The sequence below is a fragment of the Anopheles aquasalis genome, chromosome 2 (genome assembly GCF_943734665.1).
Source record: "Anopheles aquasalis chromosome 2, idAnoAquaMG_Q_19, whole genome shotgun sequence".
Taxonomy (NCBI): Eukaryota; Metazoa; Arthropoda; class Insecta; order Diptera; family Culicidae; genus Anopheles; species Anopheles aquasalis.
Window position 1 is genome coordinate 16117501 of NC_064877.1, and position 20000 is coordinate 16137500.

Here is a 20000-nt window from a genome sequence, read left to right on the forward strand (position 1 = left end):
ACTCTGCCTCACACGAGAACAACGAGCGAGCACAGAACTCTGGTATAAAGAACGGAAACCCTCGGAATTGAATCATTCAATAAAGCGCCATCGGGTTTAGCAAAAACAAAATTGAAAATGTGCCAAAGAAATGTAAACTATCCGGCCCATACCTAGGAGCCTCGGCCACACCCAAGAAAGGAACCCGGAAACGGCCGAAACGGAAAACGAAACTAACGGCCAATCAAAGGCTAACGGGAACAAAAAGGCAATGATCCAATTTAAAGGAAAAAAAAACGTGGAGCGACGAACAAGATCCGGGATATCCGCGAGCGAGACTTCTGGGCGACCTTCGTCTGGTCGCTGGTAGCTGGTGGCGTCTCTTGGGCGATAAATCGAAATGGACTGAAGAAGGCAAAGAAGGAAACCCAAACAACACCGGCACCGTCACACTGATTCACGTGCACCAAGAAGGTAGAAGTGGGAAGCTTCATCTTCCACCCGGTGGCCCCAAGGACCCACCGACCATTACGTGATTTTCATTCCCCCAGGCGTTTCCTAGTTTACTTCGTTTAATGCCATTCAGGGCTTCGGTTCGGGCGTCCTCCGGGAGGATTATGTCTTATCATTAATGGTGTTATTAGCGTTGTTGTTGTTGTTTTTTTCCACTCTACCAGATATACTTTCATGTTCGCTTACGCTTTGGCCTCTCCTTTTGTTGCTCTTGTGCTCGGTTATTTGCATTTCTTTTAGACAATTTTTGTCCAATTCGGCTCGAGGCTGCAGCTTCCTTGTCGTCTATTGTTTTCCTTTCCTTTACATCCGCTTGTCGTTTTGTTCTCCATTCCTGTTTTTCACGGCATTTACTTCACCGTTTTGCACTCTCGGTCGTCGTTTTTAACTTTTTCCTTTATCCGCCTCACACTCTGGGAAAGTTTCATTTCTCTCCTGTTTTTACTGTGCGCTGTCCAAACGCTTATGCGATGGTTTTCCTCTCTCTCTCTCTCGCAAGCTGATAAGATGTTGCTGTAAAGAATCCCACCGCAAAAACCGTACGCTCCGCCTGAGGGTTTATTGTTTGGCCACGCCAATTTCCCCCGCCACACGGAACGATGAGTAGTGCTCACCGAGGACAAAATGATTATTATTCGATGGAATGAAATTACAAAAAACTTGCCGGTGCGAGCGTAGAACAAGAAAGAGAAAAACAGGAGAAAAAAACCAAAGCCTCGCGAAGCCTTGGAAAAACGAACGCAGGAACAGGCGAGGCAGCACAAGTTTCTCGCTTCGTGCCCCGTGGAAACCATGGCACATCCCCATGGTGTGATATTATTTTCCAAATGACACCGTAATTGTGTTCTCCACAGACATTTTAGCCCATTTCAGCACCGCTTTACGTTCCACACCGCCCTGTCGCCGATCGCCCTGGTGTGGTTGGAAAATCTTTTTCCACGGTTCAGGTGCGCCAACGCCGCCCGTTGGCGTGTGTATGTCTGTGCAGCTGCTTCCTTCCTTGCTGGTGGTTGCCATTATGGTGTCGCGCATTTGCTGCTTTTTTCTTCCGCTGAAAAGCTTGCTTTAAATGGTAATATTATTCCACGCAAATGCAACTGCAGCACCGTCTGGTATCGACTTAATGCGAAAAACTTCTTTTCGATGAAATATTCATTTGAGGTGGAATGGCTTATGATAAAAACAACTTATTAATAGTATCTGTGACATCTTCCGTTGCTTTTATCTTACATCCCTGGCGTTTACATCTGGCATACAAAACACAATCGAAGCTCCGTTTGAAGTGACAATTCATTTCCGAAATGTTCATTGGACCCCGCCGCCATCAGACGGAACTGTTGCAAAGCAGACGCAATAGACGCGCTCTCACCATTTCAAAAACAGTGAATAAATTATAACTTTAACGGATGCGCCACCAACCGGAGTGTGTCCGCTTCGTTGGGAAAAAGCTCGAGAAGCAGCGTGAAAGCCGCCTGCCCGGCATTCCCAGGAACAAGTTTCCGTGTTTGAAATTCGGTTCCGGCTAAAGTTCCATTGGTTTCACGCTCCTCAAAAGCGAGAAGAAGTGGAATGGAGAGGGCGAGAAAAATAACTGCGGAATGAAAAAAAAAGAATCCTCTACATCTCAAGGCTCTTCATTCAAATGCAAAACCTTCTCGCACTACAACTGGCGGCACTGGCGATGGCGTCAAGTGCAGAAACCGCAAAATGAAATTATCACTTCTGTCAGTGTCGTGGGGCGTGCTGGGTGGTGGAAATGTTTTGGCCACTGTTTTCGAGCTGCAGCAGCACTCTTGTCGCGTTTTGAAAAGCGATTCCATATTTTAAATTTCACATTTCATGCAACGAGTTTAGGGAGTATTTTGTATAAAATGAAAATCATTCTGTTGCTACAAGATGTGATCGCGACTGTGCCTTTGGTGTTCGACGATCGCTTTGTTCATCGTTTTCTCCGTTCTAAAGTGATATAAAAATGTCCTAATTAAAATTCCAATCTCGCAACGCTCCCTGAGGGCTACATTCCGTTTTAGCGTTTCTCGCCATTCGTTTCGCTTCAAGGCTGCTCACTCTTCGGCGACGGTTCGGCCACGAATGGCACGGAATATGGTCTCCGTCCTTTCGCCAAAGTTTCCCAATGAAATAAGCCACCCTCTCCTTCCTTATTTCATCGCATACCCAGGGATTGAGCCTGGTCCCGTTGTTTATGGTCCGCTCCGCTCGAAGGCCTAGTAACATTACGGAAGAAATAAAAGAAGTTAAGAAGTTAGTCAAACATTCACCGAAACCGCCCCGTTTTAAAATGTGTCCTCCCTTTAATGTTGTAGCCCGCCATCTGACGGGCTGATTACGAGAAGTTCAATCATCTCCATTCGCCGCACGCTGCTTGATGCTCAAGGGTACGAGAGAAAGGGAGAGAGAGAGCCTTTTCTTGGGGATCATTTTCCCGGAAAGTCGTAAAGTTTTGCCAACACACTAACAAGATTCCCCGCAGACAATGCACGATTAGACACCGTTGGGGACCCGAAGCGATAGTCCCGGATCCTGGATCCTGTCTTTTAGCTCCTGGATTGAGTTAAGGATCCAACACTCCCACGGAGAGCGGTAGAAAAGACTCCCAACTCCCAGCTACTGGCATCCATCAGGCGAACACCGGAACAGCGGAACCTCTTGGCTATGGAAATAAACAACTTCTTTTACGTCTTATGTCCTGCTTATCGCTTCACACGAAACGCCTTCGGGCTGTCGCCACTGATGCTGCTGCTGCTGCTGCTGCTTGCAGTAATTCCTTCACTTCTCGCCAGCAATATAACAATTCCTTCGTAACATTCCATTTCGGTGGTGGCACCCCGAGGAGACTATTTTATGAACAGTTACGTCCTCCACAATCCACCAGAGATAACCGTTCCCGTTCGATAGCGGGAGCGTGAGTAGTCCCGTGGGATGGCTCACTTCCCCGGAAAGCGAGTTTCTCGCTTGTCACAACATCACCGAAGGACCTCTTAAACAGGGAGCAGGGAAACAAACACAAACCCCCCCCCCCTCCTCCCGCCAACCCTAGGAAAAACACAAATAAATTGTGAAGGATGAGGGATGCCCCATGGCCGAGATTTACAATCCCATCCCAAGTTGGTGTTTTTGTTGACCAAATCGTCCTCCTCGTATCTGAAATTATCGTTCCCTTTGTCATCATCCCAAGGGTGACCTTTCTTATCGTATCATATCGTGGTCGTAATCATATGGCAGGAAACGATTGCAATACCAACCCAGATGATCATTGATATGTCTTCCTATGTGAGCCCTATTGTTTCGTGTTTCATGACCTTAATCGTTTGCTCGCGTGGCTCTATTATGCTTTATGATGCTCTTTGTTTTTGATTACAATCCATGCGCTTCGGGATTGGTATCAGATAGCTACTGTTACGTTCAAAGACAGCTCGTTCTATTTTTAGTTCCTGTTCCATTGCAATAGGAATCCAGATTGTGTTCATCGTTGCATCACTGTTTTCATGATGGCTGCCATTGCTTTTCGTTCGCTTCACATCCTGATTTCGAGTCTGCTGCTGCGGCAATTAATTCCAGTGTAGAAAAAGCACAAGGAACGTAAAGAAAATTGCAACAAAATCCAGATTGCATGCTGACCGGCTGCACGATTCATGAAATATCGATTTTGCAGTACTGCAAACGCTGGTTGGACAAGAAATTGAATATTTCAATGACTGTTTTGCACACTGTACACGCAAACGGTCTGGCAATTCCAATGAGTCACCGAATTGATTGGCGTTTACTAGCCAAAACTGGTTTACTAGCCAATACCAGTCGTTGTAATATAATAAAATACTTTTAGCTACCCCGTTTACGAGCTACCATTAATCGGTTAAAGTATTAACGGCTGCCGATTGAATATGAATTTCGCATCCTAATGAAGTAATCAGTTTATGAGCTGTTCATTCGAAATCTCATTCGAGATTTATTACAAATTCTCTAATTAAATTCATTATAATCAACTTCATTATGGCCACGAACCGGTGGTGCAAGTTAATACCTTCATCTCAAAGCTACGAGCGTTCCTCTAGCCATCCAGCACGCCCGGAAACGAACGATTAGAAAACACGCTCACAAAGCCCGACGGATTCCCCGTTCATAAGCTAAACAATAAATTCGCTTCCAAACCATCCAAGCGACAGGCCTGGATCATATCGCTCACAACACACAGCCGACAGCCTGCAGCCCTCCGGACCAATCTGTGGATCCTTTCTCTGCCGCATAGAGAGATTTGGAACATTCAGACCGGTGGTCTACTGTTTGATAAAGTAATATACCCAACGTACCCAGCATCGTATCGCGTGCGTCAGTCCCGTAGCAGTCTAGCGGAAAATCCTACTATCGCGCTACTCGCCGCGACTTAAAGGCGAAGCCACCAGAGAGTGCAATCATCTGAACGACGAAGCACGAGGCAGGAGGTGTGGTTCCGGTTCCGGTTCACCTTCCTTCGCATTTCTTTGCCCTCCGCTTCCCTTGTTCGTGTTAAGTCGCGACTGAGCTCTAGCGGCGGCGTCTTGCGGTTGCTACCGTTTAAGAACTCCCGACTGCCAACTGTCACAGCGATTCTGAAGCCTCATCCAGAACCGTTCCAGAAATAATGGAGGAAAAAATCCTGCCACTCCCTACTCTTGGCGCCTTCACCAGCAAACCAACCTTCAACCTCGACGACGACCACGCTGCAGTAAGAATAACAACCCACTGATAGGCTTTTCCGGTCCCCGGGCCCCGGGATTTTCCGGCAGACTGCTCGGCATGAAAAGAACCCACTTCACACCTCTACCAGCAGCCGGGGGCTCTCGTCTTCTTTTCACCGTTGAAGGGTTCCCCTCCCCTCTCCCCGTTTTACCCTTCGGCCTTCGTGATACTCGGGAACTCGGCAACTTTTCGCGCTTTACACTAATTAAATAACGGGATAAAGTGTGCGTCAAAAGTCAACCAAAGTCAAGGCGAAGCAACATCATGCGGGGCCGCAACAATGGCTCCGGAGACGAGGAGTTTAAGGCACTCTTCTTGCCAACCCCCGGGATGGAGTCCTTTTCTGCAAGCGGCTTATGTCGACCACTCATTTGGAAATCATTGCACAATGGCCGGTCTGTTTCCCTTCGGAAGGCGTTAAGTGTCTTCCTTTTTTTCGCAAGAAGAGGGAATCAACTGGAAGCAACAGCCTTCGAAGCTGGCTCAATTGAGAATGGTTCAATGCGTAATGGAGCGAAACCACTTGGTTGCATTGGTTTTTGGAAGTTTTTCTTCGGAAAATCTTTTCCACAAAACCGATTCTGTTCGATTCTGAAACAACGAGCGTAGGCATCACGTGCACCTTGGGGGAGGGGCTTGCGTATGATGTGTCTACAGTGCACCATCGCACAAGTTTACGTAGAAGCTACGTCAGCAGCGAAGCTCCTTCTGCTCGATTGGTACCAGGCCACATGTTCGGTCGACCACATGTTGCTTGTGGTACAATTTTGTTCGCTTCAATGTTCGCTGCTCGTGACAAGCACCCAACCGTGCGTGCAGGCGCGTTCCTCGTTTCTCAATCAAGTGAAAAGTTATAATTGAATCATGCAGAACAGTTCTTTCACAGTTTGGTTGAATGGTTTTGAAGGTTGGCTGACAATTGCTTAGAACACGCCACGAGGCAAAACGCCAGAGCAAAAAAAAAGGAGCTGAAGAAGGATCACGTGCTTCGTTCCTCGCTTAATAAGCCACAAGTTCCCCGCAGACGTGTGTATGTGGGCAGCAGTGAACGCCCAAAACTTTTGCCCAAATGACTGATCATACTTCTTTCGTTGTACTTTCGGCAATTGAAAAGCTACCCTGCCCAACATCGTTCAACATAAGAGGGATTCTGGACCCTTTTTCGAAGGCAAAAAGTTTCCCAAGTATTACAATACCGCTACAATCCCTCCCCGAAACGGGCGGTTACTAGCTGTCAATGTACCGACACATCGGAAGGCCTAACTTTCACTGTCCTTTCTTCTTCCAAGGTTCATCAAAAAGAACTTCCTGTCCCCGCTGTCTATGGATGCCTTTCCAATTCTGATGCTCACTTCTCCGTCCCTTTCGAAAGTGTTAAGGAGGTGATACTTCGTCCGGTGACCTCTTGACGACGATTTTTCAAGTGTCCCTTTCACCCCCCAAACCACAAAACAGCGCCGGCTTGAAGTAAAGTTCGGAGTGGAGTTGGGCTTTTCAAATTACGCCTTGTGCTGCTGCGAATCGGCGAGAAGCTGAAATGAAGAATAAGAAGCTTGTCAGTTCCTCCTCCTGCACACGACACTCGGGCTAAGTACATTGTTTTGTTCCATTTTTTCCCACAATTTGTGACTAATCCTTTCGCGAAAAGGGGTCCGCGCGCACTGGGGTTACAGGGATCCCTATTTCAAAGTCGTTTGTTGGGGCATTCGTTTTCAAAAGTTCTGCTTTCTACTTCTCTTCTGCTTTTCTCCCATTGAGAGAGGGGTTCGAGTTGGGCTTCTAGAAACTTTTCTCGAAACACAACAAACATTGAAGACAAAGGAGCAAAACCACACAGGAATTGAACGGTGTAGCTAGAGGGTTCTTGGTGGCCAAAAACGCAAATGCCAGGAAGTGGTAAACCCTTGTTCCCCAAGATTACTTCACATTTCCCCTGGTGAAAGGATCACATTACGAGAGCAATGTTTTGACACTTGGCCACATCCTTCTTGCTAATCTTGTCGGTGAGCCAAGTGCTTGTGGTTGCTCAACCTGGTGGTGAGGTGAGCATATTTTAATGGTAGATAACGGTTGCATATAACACTTTGATTTTTGAAGTGGGTGTTGAAATGCTGATGATATCAATGCTTCGTTGATTAACTTCATTCAATGTGTTCTAATCATTTGTTCTCTTCACGTCATCTCTTCATCAACTTGCCTTCAACTGAAATTAAAAAAAAAAAATCATACGAAACTGATCTGATCTAAAAGCATAGTTCACTTTCAGCAAACCTTCGTCGAATCCCGTTGAGACATTCGAGAATCGAAACCGATTAGAATTACAAATTAATTTCAAACTATCTCTTCCACGCCATCACTAGCAATCGGTAGAGATATCTAGACCCTCAGTTACTAGGTCCAACGCTTGTGGCTTGCCTCCTATTTCGGTAACCATTTGCAAGGTAAATCCTTCCACCACCTCCAGTATTCTTCGGTAGCAACCGGGCTAACTCTGAATCCTCTGGCTTACACTACAAATCCTTGTCCCAAAGTTCCCACCAAAAACGGCTCGTGGTTTCGAAATTCATCAGATTGCGTGAGCCACAATCTTCTCAAGCTTTTAAAGGGAAACGAAATACTCCTTCAACCACATTCTGCTGCGAAGACGAATTTGGTAGATCCTTCAATCACTGGTTCGGATTGAAAAGGTCGCGCACGGCCCTTAACTGCCTCACGTTGTGTGGCCTAATTTGGACACGGATCTCCTATTGGCACCTTGAGACCCGATAAGACACACTATGTTACGAATGCCACCCGTAACATGCCATTCGAATGCCGGAACATGATTTCACTCGCAGGACGGACTCCGAGCCGTAGCCCATGATACCTTATACATTAGTCATGCTCACCTGTAGACCAAGCCTGGGCTTTTTATCAGATTCCAAGACGTGACCTACCGTCGACTGGAATTCGACAGACACTCCATCGTATGCCATCGGGCTAAAAGCACGAGCATCAGTCCGAGAATGAGTTCTACAAGAATGAAAAGTATTTTCATTTTTCGTCTCGGAAGTGATATTGGATTTCATCGGCAGAGCGGATGGGCAGAATAAAAATGGAAAATCAACATTACACTACAGTCAGTAAATTAAATCTAACTTTACTCAGTCCGCTACGCTCCTTCTGCCTGCCAACAGCAGTCCACCAAAAATGCGCACCAAAGCCAGTTGAGGTTGATTGTGAGTCAAATTGGTTAACCGATGCCACACCGTGAGTCTCGATGGCAGAAGGCAACATTTGAATGGATGTTCTTGTTGCTTTGCTACCGGCCAGAGTACAAGAGGCAACCAGGTCTCGGTGTCGATACGATTTCCGCTTCTGAATGTATGCGGGACCCGTGGATAATGATGTGCAGAGAGAGAGAGAGAGAGCCAGGCTGGGCCGAGCCGGTCCGGGTGTTCCTGACGTTCGCAGATGTTGCGACGCCAACAGCACGTCCCCGGGAGGAGCGTGCCTTTGTAATGGCCTGCATGTTATTTCTGCAAACATTTTGCCTCGAGCCTGCTCCTAACTCCCCTTCAGTTCAACCGGCGAATTCGGTTTCGTCCGCGTTCACGCACGTACAGCCGTGGGCCTAGAGGATTAGAGGAGCGCCTGGAATACGGTCCATGGTTGAAGCAGCGTTTGTTTGGCAGCCGTTGGTCGTCAGATAGGTGGCGCCGGTTCTTGCCACAGCCGGAGTCGTGTTATTGTTTGTGTTCATCTGCTCCGCATCATCCATCCTTGCTTACCTTCTGCTTCCTTTAGCACCGTGCACCGGGCAAGGAAGCGGAAATGAAGACACACGCCGGCCCGTTCATTTCTCGGAAAATTTAAATACTTTCGACGTGTGTGCGTGCAAGGAAGAGCAGAGCAGAGGGTCATGGGATGGCTATGGGAAACTCAACAACCGGCTCTTGAATGGATTTAAAGTTTGCACGCGGTGCCATAACGTTGAAAGTATATCCAAAAGCCAAAGATGGTCCCACATGAGCAATATCCGTATAAATCAAGCACAATAACAATCGAAACGTTGTTAAGTGTGATGGGTTCCTCGTGCACTGAAAGCAAAAGCAAAAAATTGGATGTAATCCCGGTACTTAACTCAGATAAACAAGCTCCAGACGACAACACATTTGAAACTCCCGGTTTGACCCTTTCTCGTGATACCATCAGAGGAGAGATAGCGCTGAAAACAAAATAACCCCCATTCCGGAGGGACGACAAGCTGGAAGAACAGAAGGGTTTTATCCCGCCGTCCATCCCGAACGACACAAAACAGGACTGATCTCACGTTCATCCAGCTCGTTAAGTTGTTGACTTTATTAATTGCAATTTCAAAGAATTCCGACTGCTGGGCGGTCTGTGATACTCAATTTAACTTGTTTAGATACAAAATAGAACGAGAATGTCTCTCTGGAAGAGCTATATCCTTAAAATATGGCAACCACCAGTAAATTGCTTTGATGGAGTCGCATGGTGTTTTTTTCTGAACGGAATGGAGAAGCCTGGTAGCTCATGTTTTGAAAAAAAAATGCCCCATTTCTCAGTACTCTTTCCCTAACTTTGATTTCCGATTCGATACAACTAAAAGGATTTAAATTATATAATTATCTGGCTCCGATTCCACCGGAAATCTTTACTAATCAACCCTCCACGGGTAAAGGTTACATCAAACCACATCTCCCCCCGTGAGGATTATCATTAATTTCTTCCTCATCATTGTACGGGAAAATCCGGATCACTGGTCCAGTCCCCATGATCACGTGCAATGAGCTGTCAGCCATCTCTGGGCGAGTGAGTGACCAGGGCTTCCGGTTCTTAATCAGAAATAGATCAGCTTTAATTGCTATCATCCCCTCCTCCCGGCCATGAGAGATCTATGTGTCACCTTGGGGAGTTGGAGTGTGCGGGCTGACGATGGAAATGAAATTGCGGGAAATCTTTCACACAACTCGCCCGGATACGGATCTCGGAAATAGTTTTCCCCTTCACCCTCGCTGCTTTCATCTCCCTCTGAAGGGGGACGAGTAGAGTTGGTCGAGGCCGAAAAGCGATAAAAGATCCGCAAGATTGAGACATTAAACAGTTGCCCTCCTCCCCTCAGCAACCCAATCTCCCCCCTTTCGGATGGAGAAATGGTTATAAACGAGCAGCGAATGAAAATACCGAGGTTTATGCTCTATTCGATGGCCAGAGACTGTCCGGAGAGATTGCTTCCGGAAAAAGCGTTTTCGCAGAACTGTCGAGCATCAAACGAAATATGTTGCGAAGGAGCTCATAAACATTAAATTGAATTTAATCTCGTTATAACCACGGCATGGGGGAAGCAAAGTCCGAGGGGGTGATAATATGAAAACGAATGGTCATAGACACCGTAACTTATTTCATTCAACATTTCTATGATAAATGGGTGGAAACATTATAATTTAAATACCTTAAATTATATTTACTCTACTATTGAAATTCATGACCAAGGAACAATAAGTGACTCTGATGTGAAATTTCGCTCCAAGAAATCATAACGCTCTCCGGATGAAAGTAAAACGATTTGCGACAAAGAAAGAGCTAACGGGGAATCGATTTCAACAAGTCACGTGACGCATCATGCATTTTTTCATGGTTTTTTGTACAAAATATTGCTAAAGTTGCATCCTCCGCATCTGCACCGCACGGATCCGAAGCGAAGCAATAAAAATCTCGTAAAAGGTAGCGGACAGGAAATTTCCTCTTACCCTAGTGCACCAGCGTAACCAGGTCGAACGCAGTGAAACAATGCCCGTCCAGGCTCTCTCCGGGATATAAATACTTTCCAGCGACTCGTGGAAAGACGGTTGCATGTTGCAGCGGATAGTGCCATGGTCGGGGTGTGGGTTGCTGCTCGCGCTTTCCGATCCAATTTCTCCCGCCATTCTTCTCGCTGCCATGTGTGACAAAGTGCACTTTGGTCGGATCCTGTGAGAATGGAGGTGAAATACAATTTTAAAACAAAACAATAAGCACCGCGGTGGATCCCGGTGGCGCTGCGGTTGGCCAATGGCCCCTGGAATCGGTTTGGATCCACGGGAGGGCGCTCGTTCTTCTCGTGTCAGCAGATTGAAGTGGTTGTAATAGCGGAAGCAGGAAGCAGAAAGTATAAATTGAGTTTCAGACATTTTTGTTCCATTTTTACGATTTTCCGGTCTCCGTTGCGAGTGTGTTCGGTGCAACCACTACAAAGTAGCTGCTGGTTTCAGTGCAACCTTCGACCGTGTGCTGGACAATCGGATTAGGGGACTCAGATATCAGAGACATTAAAAACATAGAAGCCAGTAGGGGCACCTGCTGCACTACACCGAGGATGCTCAATGCGAGTAGGTGTTGTGTTTGCTTTCCACAAAAGTTAACCGAAAATCGCGTGAGAATTCATAAAAAACACGAAACGACTACATCACCTTACAAAAGGACGGCGGAAGAGCGAAACAAAAACACCGGAAAGTCCGGAAGGAGAAACATCTCATCATCTTCAGCCATTCATTAAAAACAAAACGGCACTTCAGAGGAATTGGAAAACTATGCTCATCTTCGGCCTGCGCTGGCAGGTATTCGCCATCGTAATTAAGCTGATTATGTGCCTGTTTCCCTCGCCTACGGTCGTGAAGTTTGCTCCACCATCTTCTCGCGGTAGGTGTACATTGCAGACAAACAGTCAACCTTTCTGCTCGACCCAATCAGTCTGATCGGGTATGGTACAGGCCATGAAACCTAGCAACGGTTGGTCTGCTTGGAGATGAGCTTCTTCGCAATCCAACCGGACACTGGCTTTTATCTTTGCTAGACTTTAGCTGAGACTCTGGGATCCTAGCCTGGTCGATGGCTAGGGGACACGATGCAGCAGATTGCACGCTCCACATCCCCTCCAAAGTCTGGGGCTCGAATGCGAGAAAAAAATGTAATTAGAGCTAATGACTACCATTCACTCGGCTGCACTCTTCACAGGACGTTATTTTATTTTCATCCTCATCCTCCGGCACCGGCAGCAGACCTTATCAGTCATCGGCATGGTGGAAATAGTTCTCTTTCTACACTTTTTTTTCCTACCATTTTTTCCCCCTTTTTTATTATTCTGCTGCATTCAGTGTTTTTCATCATTTTGCTTTCCGCTATCGAATGTGAATGGGCATGGTTTTGCATCTGAAGCGAGTGTCCATACTGGACACTCTGGACGAGTGCTACGATTACGACAGCATGCAAGCGTGCAGAGGCCCGTTCGCAATAATATCCCGCCAACCGAGTGGCGGCCAGTTGCACTGCAGACGAGATGCGCTTTTAGTGCGCACAAATGGACAACGGAACGGAGAGACGGAAGTGCACTTTCGAACCATCCATCGCTCGGTGGCTCAGGAGGCATCCTGGTTCATCCAGGGAGCAGATGAATATATTATTCTGCCCGCAGCAATCCCATCGCGTAGTAATTGGAGACCTCATTCATAGGATCTCTGGTGGGCCGGGGTCATAATGATGGGAACGTTGAGGCATTGACTTTAATGTGAAACGGATTGAGCACACATCAGAGCTTCAACACGGAGCTTCCACAAAATAAGCAAAATAATTGTTTTAGTTCCCCGAATCAATCTAAAACTCATTACACCATTAGCAGGGGCGCAAAATCTCGGAAGCACATCAATTACAGCAGCTACATGCGCAGTCCAGCGCAGTTGCTCGTTGCTGCTGATCCCAAAAACTAATTTCAATTTTAACTTTTTACATCGCTCTCGGTAAACCCTAAAGCACAGGCGAGAATCATTTGCACTGTTTGTCGAATTTATACCAATACCGAGCTAGATTGGGACCATTTCATCTTTCGGCCACAAAGTTATTCCATTCTCCTCTGCTGTCGGTCATTGGGGCACACGCAAAACGGAGCGAGTTGCTAATCCGACCAAATCGTCTAATCACCAGTCCGGTACGCTACTACGTGAAAGTTTGTAATTCCACGGGGGTTCCTCTCAGGATATCGCTTTGTTTGATTCAACTACGGATGCTGCAGATGGAAATGAGAGTCGAGGTTTCAGTAGTTCAATTGTAAGTAACGTCATACTCGCTACTGTTGGTGCTGGATGTGGATTTATAGCGAGTATGAGCGAGTGAGTATCCCTTGTGGTCATCAGTACCAGTGTGGTGTCTACCTCAACTGGTGCTCAACTAACTCTAATGAAATGCCATTGTCCCCAGCGGTGACCACTCACTGCGTAGCACTAACGATGTACGCATCCTGCAGCAAATGAACATAATTACACCGAACCGAGAGAAGACCACTTTAAAAGAAGATGAAAAGCGAACGGAGCTAACTCGCACAAACAAAGGAATCTTCGGACAAATCGAAACGGTTGTCCGCCAGCAGGCACCGAAGACGGTATGGAAAGTGTGATAAAAAGAGGTGTAGGACGCCTGGAGGCTTCTACAACAAATAGAGAGCATTCTCGCGGGTGGGTACGAAGGAGGCCTCAAAAAAGGAAGCATAGAAAGCACCCGGCCATCCCGTGCTATCGAGTTGGCGTATCAACGGCGCGAGAAAAAACCAAAAATGGCCGTCAGGCATTTTTGCTGGCGGCGTGAAAGCTGGTGTTCAGCGAATTCGCCAGCCTACCGGACCCCACCGGCCGACCGACCGACCGACCGGTGTTGTTGCGCCTGTTGACGTTTAATTAATCACGTTCCGAACGCGATCCTTCTTCGTTTTTTGTGGGTTTCTTTGTCTTTTGTGGCCATTCCTTTGGTGTTGTCGGTGGTGGTGGTGCTGGTTGTCGATTTTATCATTTTATACCGGAGGCTTGAACAATTACGTAGTCCTTTGAAGAAAGGGTACCCTCCATTTCCTCTCTCTCTTTCTATCTGGTCCGCTTCTGGGCGCTATGCCTTTTTGAAGGCTCTCGAATTCGAATGTAAAGAAGGAAAGCGATCTGCGTAGCTCTTTCGTAAGCGAAAAACAGAAAAAAAATGTTCAACAAACAAACCACTGTCGACCAGCTCTCAGGTCTATGGTTGTAACTATCTTTTAGATTAAAAATCAAATCCACCTTCCAGCGTGTCTTCCATCAGGCGCAGTGTGACCATTAGTTTACCCTGTGCTGCCCCCTTAAACTGCAACCAGCGTGACCGAGATTCAGGGCGCAAATATTGACCACTATCCTTGGTCCATCCTTGGTAAGCCCTCATTTACACACATTCGATCATCAAAGTTCAATGAGGCGTAGGCCAAACTGCAAACAACAGGCTACCCTTCCATGGGGACCCATAGTCCGGGACTCGACAGCTCGAAGTAGAAGTTTGATCCACCTCTATAACGCTTCATCCTTAGAGTAAACACCCAGGACTCTCGTAGGCGAGGCTAGTAGCTTTGACTACTGTACTACTCAAGCTTATAACCGACCAAACAAACCCCATTTTCCGAAGCACTAACCGAAGCAGTGTACACCGCGAGTGTTGATAAGGAGCTGCTTCTTTTTCCTCTTTTTCTCTCGCCATCAAAACTATCCGCAACCACCGGGACGCTTTATGAACACTTCAAACGCTTAATACAGCGTTGCACCAAGACTTGTCGCTTCTTTGTACCCTAACAATGTCTTAGCGCCACAGGATGACGCAGAACACAAAGCGGAAAGTGTACCAATTTGACTGAATTATGCATCGCCCCGGGCATCGCCGCGGCTTTAAACGGAATTCTTAATCCGTTGTGTCTCGAAACTGTGTCAGGCACGCCGAAGCGAGGCGTCATTCCGCAAGAACGACTTCCAGTGACTCTTCTCCTCCCGCCGAGGAGTCTCCTTGGTGCACTGCTTGGTAAGCGGCCGGATTCCCAGCGGAAACGAAACTAATTTATCGTTCCCGCCCCCGGGAGAGGGAGCTCAACATCCTCTGCCTCTGGTCCGGAAGTGTCATTCATGTCTGGTGCTCGTGCAACTTTTTGGCGCACTTCTGGAATCTCCGTTCGCTGTCTCTGGTCTGTGTCCCGGGGAACTCCTCAGTTTATCTCCGAATGGAAAGTATTTAAAACGTTTCCGAAACGGTACTTGTTACCCTATTTATCATCATTCTGCTGGTGCGAAGTGATTTGTTATGATAAAATGTTTATCAATTCTTCTTATTCTAAACTGTCTCTCTTTCTCTTTGTTTCTCCCTGCAGAAAATGTTTGGCGTACGGATCTCGACTTTATGGTGACGCACAATGACCGGTTGGTGGTGCTCTCGTTCATGACCTCCTCGCCGACGTACCCGAACGCCACCACAACGGCACGACCCCCGTTGACCGATCTCGAACGGAAGCTGTACCGGAACGGCTACTTCGAGCAGAGCGATCTGGTGGAAAAGTTCTCCAACTACGACGGCGACGACGATGACGACGATGACGACATCGATGTCGATGAAGCCTTCCGGACACACGAAGCGCTCGAGATGGGCCGTGGCATACCGATCGACATCCCGACGATGGAGAGTCCGAACCCAACGGCACGACAAACTTTGCCCCCGATAAGGAACCTTCTAACGACAACGACAACAACCACGACCACCACCACCACCACGATGATGCCACGACACCGATCACCTCCGGCCACCGCGGCTTCCTCCACGATAGCGTACGGATTGTCCAGTGCCGAGGGTACGGGCTCGACCTCCGTTGGTGGAAGCAGCCGTGAAAGTCGCCGAAAGGCAAGCAACCGAAAGAAAACCAAGGGACATGGCCACGGACAGCAGCATCACCACGGACACCATGGGCACCAGCAGGAGCACTCACGCCACCGCTACGGTGAAGACATCGATGCACGGCTCGAACTGGAAGAGCAACGGGAACTGGACTGGTCGTTACTGAACCAACCGGACGGCGCTCCAACCCTAATCGAATCACCGTCGATCGGTTCTGGGTCACCGAGTGGCAAGAAAACTGCCCCGAAAGGCAAACCAACGATGGCCAGTGCAGTGACCCCCGGTGGTACACCGAAAGCTACCACTCCAAAGCGTCCATCGACGACGACGACAATGGCCGGGCCAGTGACCGAAGTAGGGCGCACCGGTGGGAAACCTCCTCTCGCTGCCACCAAAGACAGTGACATCCACGTGCTGAAACCGGTCAATCTGCCCGAGAACATCGTACCCTCGACTCCCGTCACGACGGACTCGAAGATCATCGAAATTAAACCGAGCAGCACCGGAAGTAGCATGGCAGTTGGGAGTTCCTCCTCCGGGAGGAAGAGCAAACGATCGGACCCCATTGGACCGGAGAGCTTCAGCAGCGAAAGCCTGGAAAGCATCGAAAGCATCCCGAGTGTGGATGAGGATGAGTTCATCATCAAGGACGAGCATGGGATGGAGATCAAACCGGCCTTCCTCATCGGTACCGCACCGGGCAATCTAACGTTCCGGCAGAACGAACTGACCGGCTTTCCGGCCCTGCTGGCGGCACTGTTTGGTAAACCGAGCGATCGTCACTTTACCGCCAGTTCCGTGTGGGCCACGGTGCCGGCACTGGAGTTTGTGAACCTTGCGATCGCACTGACCGTCTGGGCTGTACGCTATCCGTCCGTGTTCTGGCACACGTCGAAGTCGTTCGCTTGTCTCTTTAGTCTGCAAATGATTGCGAACGGGGCCGACATTCTGTTGAGCTTTGCCGGTGCGAGCGTTCTGTATAAGTTGCAAACGCTCGGACAAGCGTTGCCGCTACAGGCACCGGCACTCATCCTGAACGGTACGGTAACGATCGCCCTTACCATGCTGGCGCTCGTCTTGACGATCGCTTCCTCGATGGTGTTGTATCTTTATGGCCACGGTAAACTGACGGCAAGGGTACGCGATCGACGAATCATTACGGCCAAGAACAGTGCGGACGTTTGGGCTTACTTTGCACACTGCTCGTCGCTCTGCTTCGTGTTGGCGCTGGCCGTCGTGAAGGCACCACTGATGCACGATCTTTGCGCAACGTACCGAGGTAGTCTGGATGGTGCCGTGCTGGCTGCTGGTACGTAAAGATCGTTGTAGAACTTTATGTAAACACCCGGTAACATTTCGTTTCATTTCCAGCGATGGGTTCCGTGTTGCATCTGTTCCTCTGGATTGTCCTGTGGTTGGGACTGACGGCGAAACGACGCTGGCACTTCAAGTTACCGCCACTGGATGGCGGAAGGTTTGGTGGCCCCAGCACTGCTGGAACTGGTCAACTTGGACCAGCCGGTCAACCGTTGCTACGTGGTAATGGAAGTCTCCGGTCACCACACGGTGGTGTAATGGAACCGGGCCATTTGCCACCACCGGGCGCTGGCACCAGTTCCGGTTCGGGTGGGGAAGAGGAAACGATCTACTGGCCCAAGATTGCACCGAATTCACCGAAGCTGAAGGTTACGTTCAACGAAGTTACCAGTACGTCCTCCACTGCTCACCCTCCTCCACTTCTCGGTCCACACGAACACGGCAAGCGGTAAAGGCAATCAACAGAGAGGGAGAGAGGAAGAAAGCGCGCGCGCGGGACAATCCAAGCCGCGTGATCCTCACTCCTATAAGCGTTTCTTTTGTTTTTGGTTTTTTGTTTGCCTTTTGTGTGTTGCCTTGCATGTCTACTAGAGCGTCCTGTGGCACTTTTAGTACTTCCCTTAGCTCTGCACACCTTTGCCAGTTGCAATTGCTGCCTCCTAAAGCACACCACATCCTAGATCCTCGTCTTTGTTCCCTCTTTGGCCTCACAGACGCTGCACAGCGTCTTGGCCTTCACGATAGCGCTTCGATCTGTTTGTTTGCATCGTTTGTGTTCTGTTTTTTTTTTTTTTTTGTTGCTTCTTGCGTTATTAACCGTGTGTCTACATCTAGAGGAACCAACAGCTAATCATCTTGACCATCATCACCTTTCCAGCAATCCGCCCGGTGGAACCGCGCTACGTATGTCCGGTGTTACGGGGGAAGTTGATGAAGGAGACTATGCTACGCTAAGGGCCGGGCCGGCCTGTGGTGATCTGCTGCATCTCGGCCCGTACGAACATCCTGCCCCGTCCGGATCACCACCGCCGCCGCCTCCACCACCGCCACAGCTGGACGATTGTGATCTGCTGGATGAGGCCAGCAACAGCAACACCCTAGTCGGTAGCATCAATGCAGACCACGCGGACGACACGTCGGAGGAGGGCAAACTGTTGGCGTGCGTGCGCGATGACAGCGTGACGTACGCATCGACACGCGATCTCGAACCACCGATCAACCGAACGGTGTCACGGGAAACGTTTATGCGCTCACCGGAACAGCAGCAGCCGCAACATCAGCAGGTCTGCAGCCCCCTAGCCCCCGTCACCGTTACCGTCCACAACCATCACGAGAACACTGTAAGTCCGGCGAGGATACTGTCTACGATCCAAGATACACTTACGATCCGTTCTTTTGTACCTCTTCTGCTAGGGTCCCGGCTCAACACCACGCTGCATCAGGCGAGCGGACTCGGGCATGCCAACGGAAGCGCTAACACCTCGCTCGGACTCCACCTCAACGGAGAGCTCCACATCACCCCCCGACTGTCGGGACGCACCGTCGGAAACATCGAGTGGAGTACACTCGGGCGAGGAGCGGGATGAGGTAGTGATAAGGCCCCGCTCGGGCCCATACAAGTCCGTAATCAAAGCACCACCACCACCGGCCATCCAGGAGGAACCGTTCGGTCGCTCAACGAACATGAAAATGTCCAGCTTCAACAAGGACGGTACCAGCAGCGCCACGTTGCCCCTGACGCGCGGTTCCAACGAGCTGCATCATCGCTCCGACTATCCGCAGTGCAGCACGATGCCCCTCCCGGCCGGTTACCATCAGCAGCAGCAGCAACAGCAGCAGCAGCTCCACTACCACTCGCAGGTCTCGTTCACCGGGAGCGTCGGTTCGCCACGACAACCACAGCACACCACCCTACCGAACGGGGTGCGGTATGCGACGTCCTCGAACCAATTCCTTAAGCGGCTCCCATACATGAAGAACGCGGAATCACCGTACGGCCACCTGGGGCTCGGTGCAGGGCATCATACCTTCTCGAAGCTGCTACACGATCCGCTCGGCTCGAACCACTCCATGATGATGGTCGGCCAGGGGATGCCATCACACTCGCACTCGAACCATAGTACGTTCCTACCGCCCGCCACCATACCCGAGGACCGCGATTCCGCCAACTACTCCATGATCTCGGATCAGGACCGGGAGATGTACATTAATGCAGCGGCGGTACAGTCGGTACCACCACTAGCAATGCCATCATCATCTAGCAGCCATCATAACGGCATATCTATGCAACACTAGAGTTGTGGAGAGAGAGGGAGAATATAGACCGTGATCTTGTGAGCGAAGTTGAGTCGCACAAACTGATCTGCTGATAACTAGCGCGTGATAGCCGCTATCTAGTGAGGTTATCTTGAAGCTTGCCTTTCTCATAGAAGAAAACATTCGTTCTGTACATAGGCATACATTATGGATTTTTTTATGATTTTGCTAGAAGACTCACACATCCACACACGTACAGTCATCACATCTTATCGCTATCTCTTGTATCGTAGTATTTGCATTAAGTCGAAGACGGAAGCAAGTGTACATAATTAAGAAAAGGGACGGAAAACATGCCATGACGCTTGTGTAGTATACTCATTGTTCTCTTACACTAGCATGCAGATCTTTGCAGAACATCCCCTTACATACCCCTTCCCCAATTGTGGACTCACATCGTCATCCATTTAGAAGTGAATCGCGTCGTGTTGCAATCA

General features: G+C 48.9%; 1 protein-coding gene across 1 annotated transcript in view; it reads left to right on the forward strand.

Moving 5' to 3' along the window:
• The window catches only part of LOC126580729 (protein tincar), a 105867-nt gene that overhangs the window by 83143 nt on the left and 2724 nt on the right, over positions 1-20000 (forward strand). Inside the window, exons 7-10 of the mRNA XM_050243960.1 lie at positions 15413-17239; positions 17302-17695; positions 18125-18587; positions 18661-20000. The exon at positions 18661-20000 is cut by the window's right edge and continues 2724 nt beyond it. Coding sequence (XP_050099917.1) covers positions 15413-17239; positions 17302-17695; positions 18125-18587; positions 18661-19542 — 3566 coding nt within the window. The 3' untranslated portion in view covers positions 19543-20000. The remainder of the gene's footprint in view (positions 1-15412; positions 17240-17301; positions 17696-18124; positions 18588-18660) is intronic.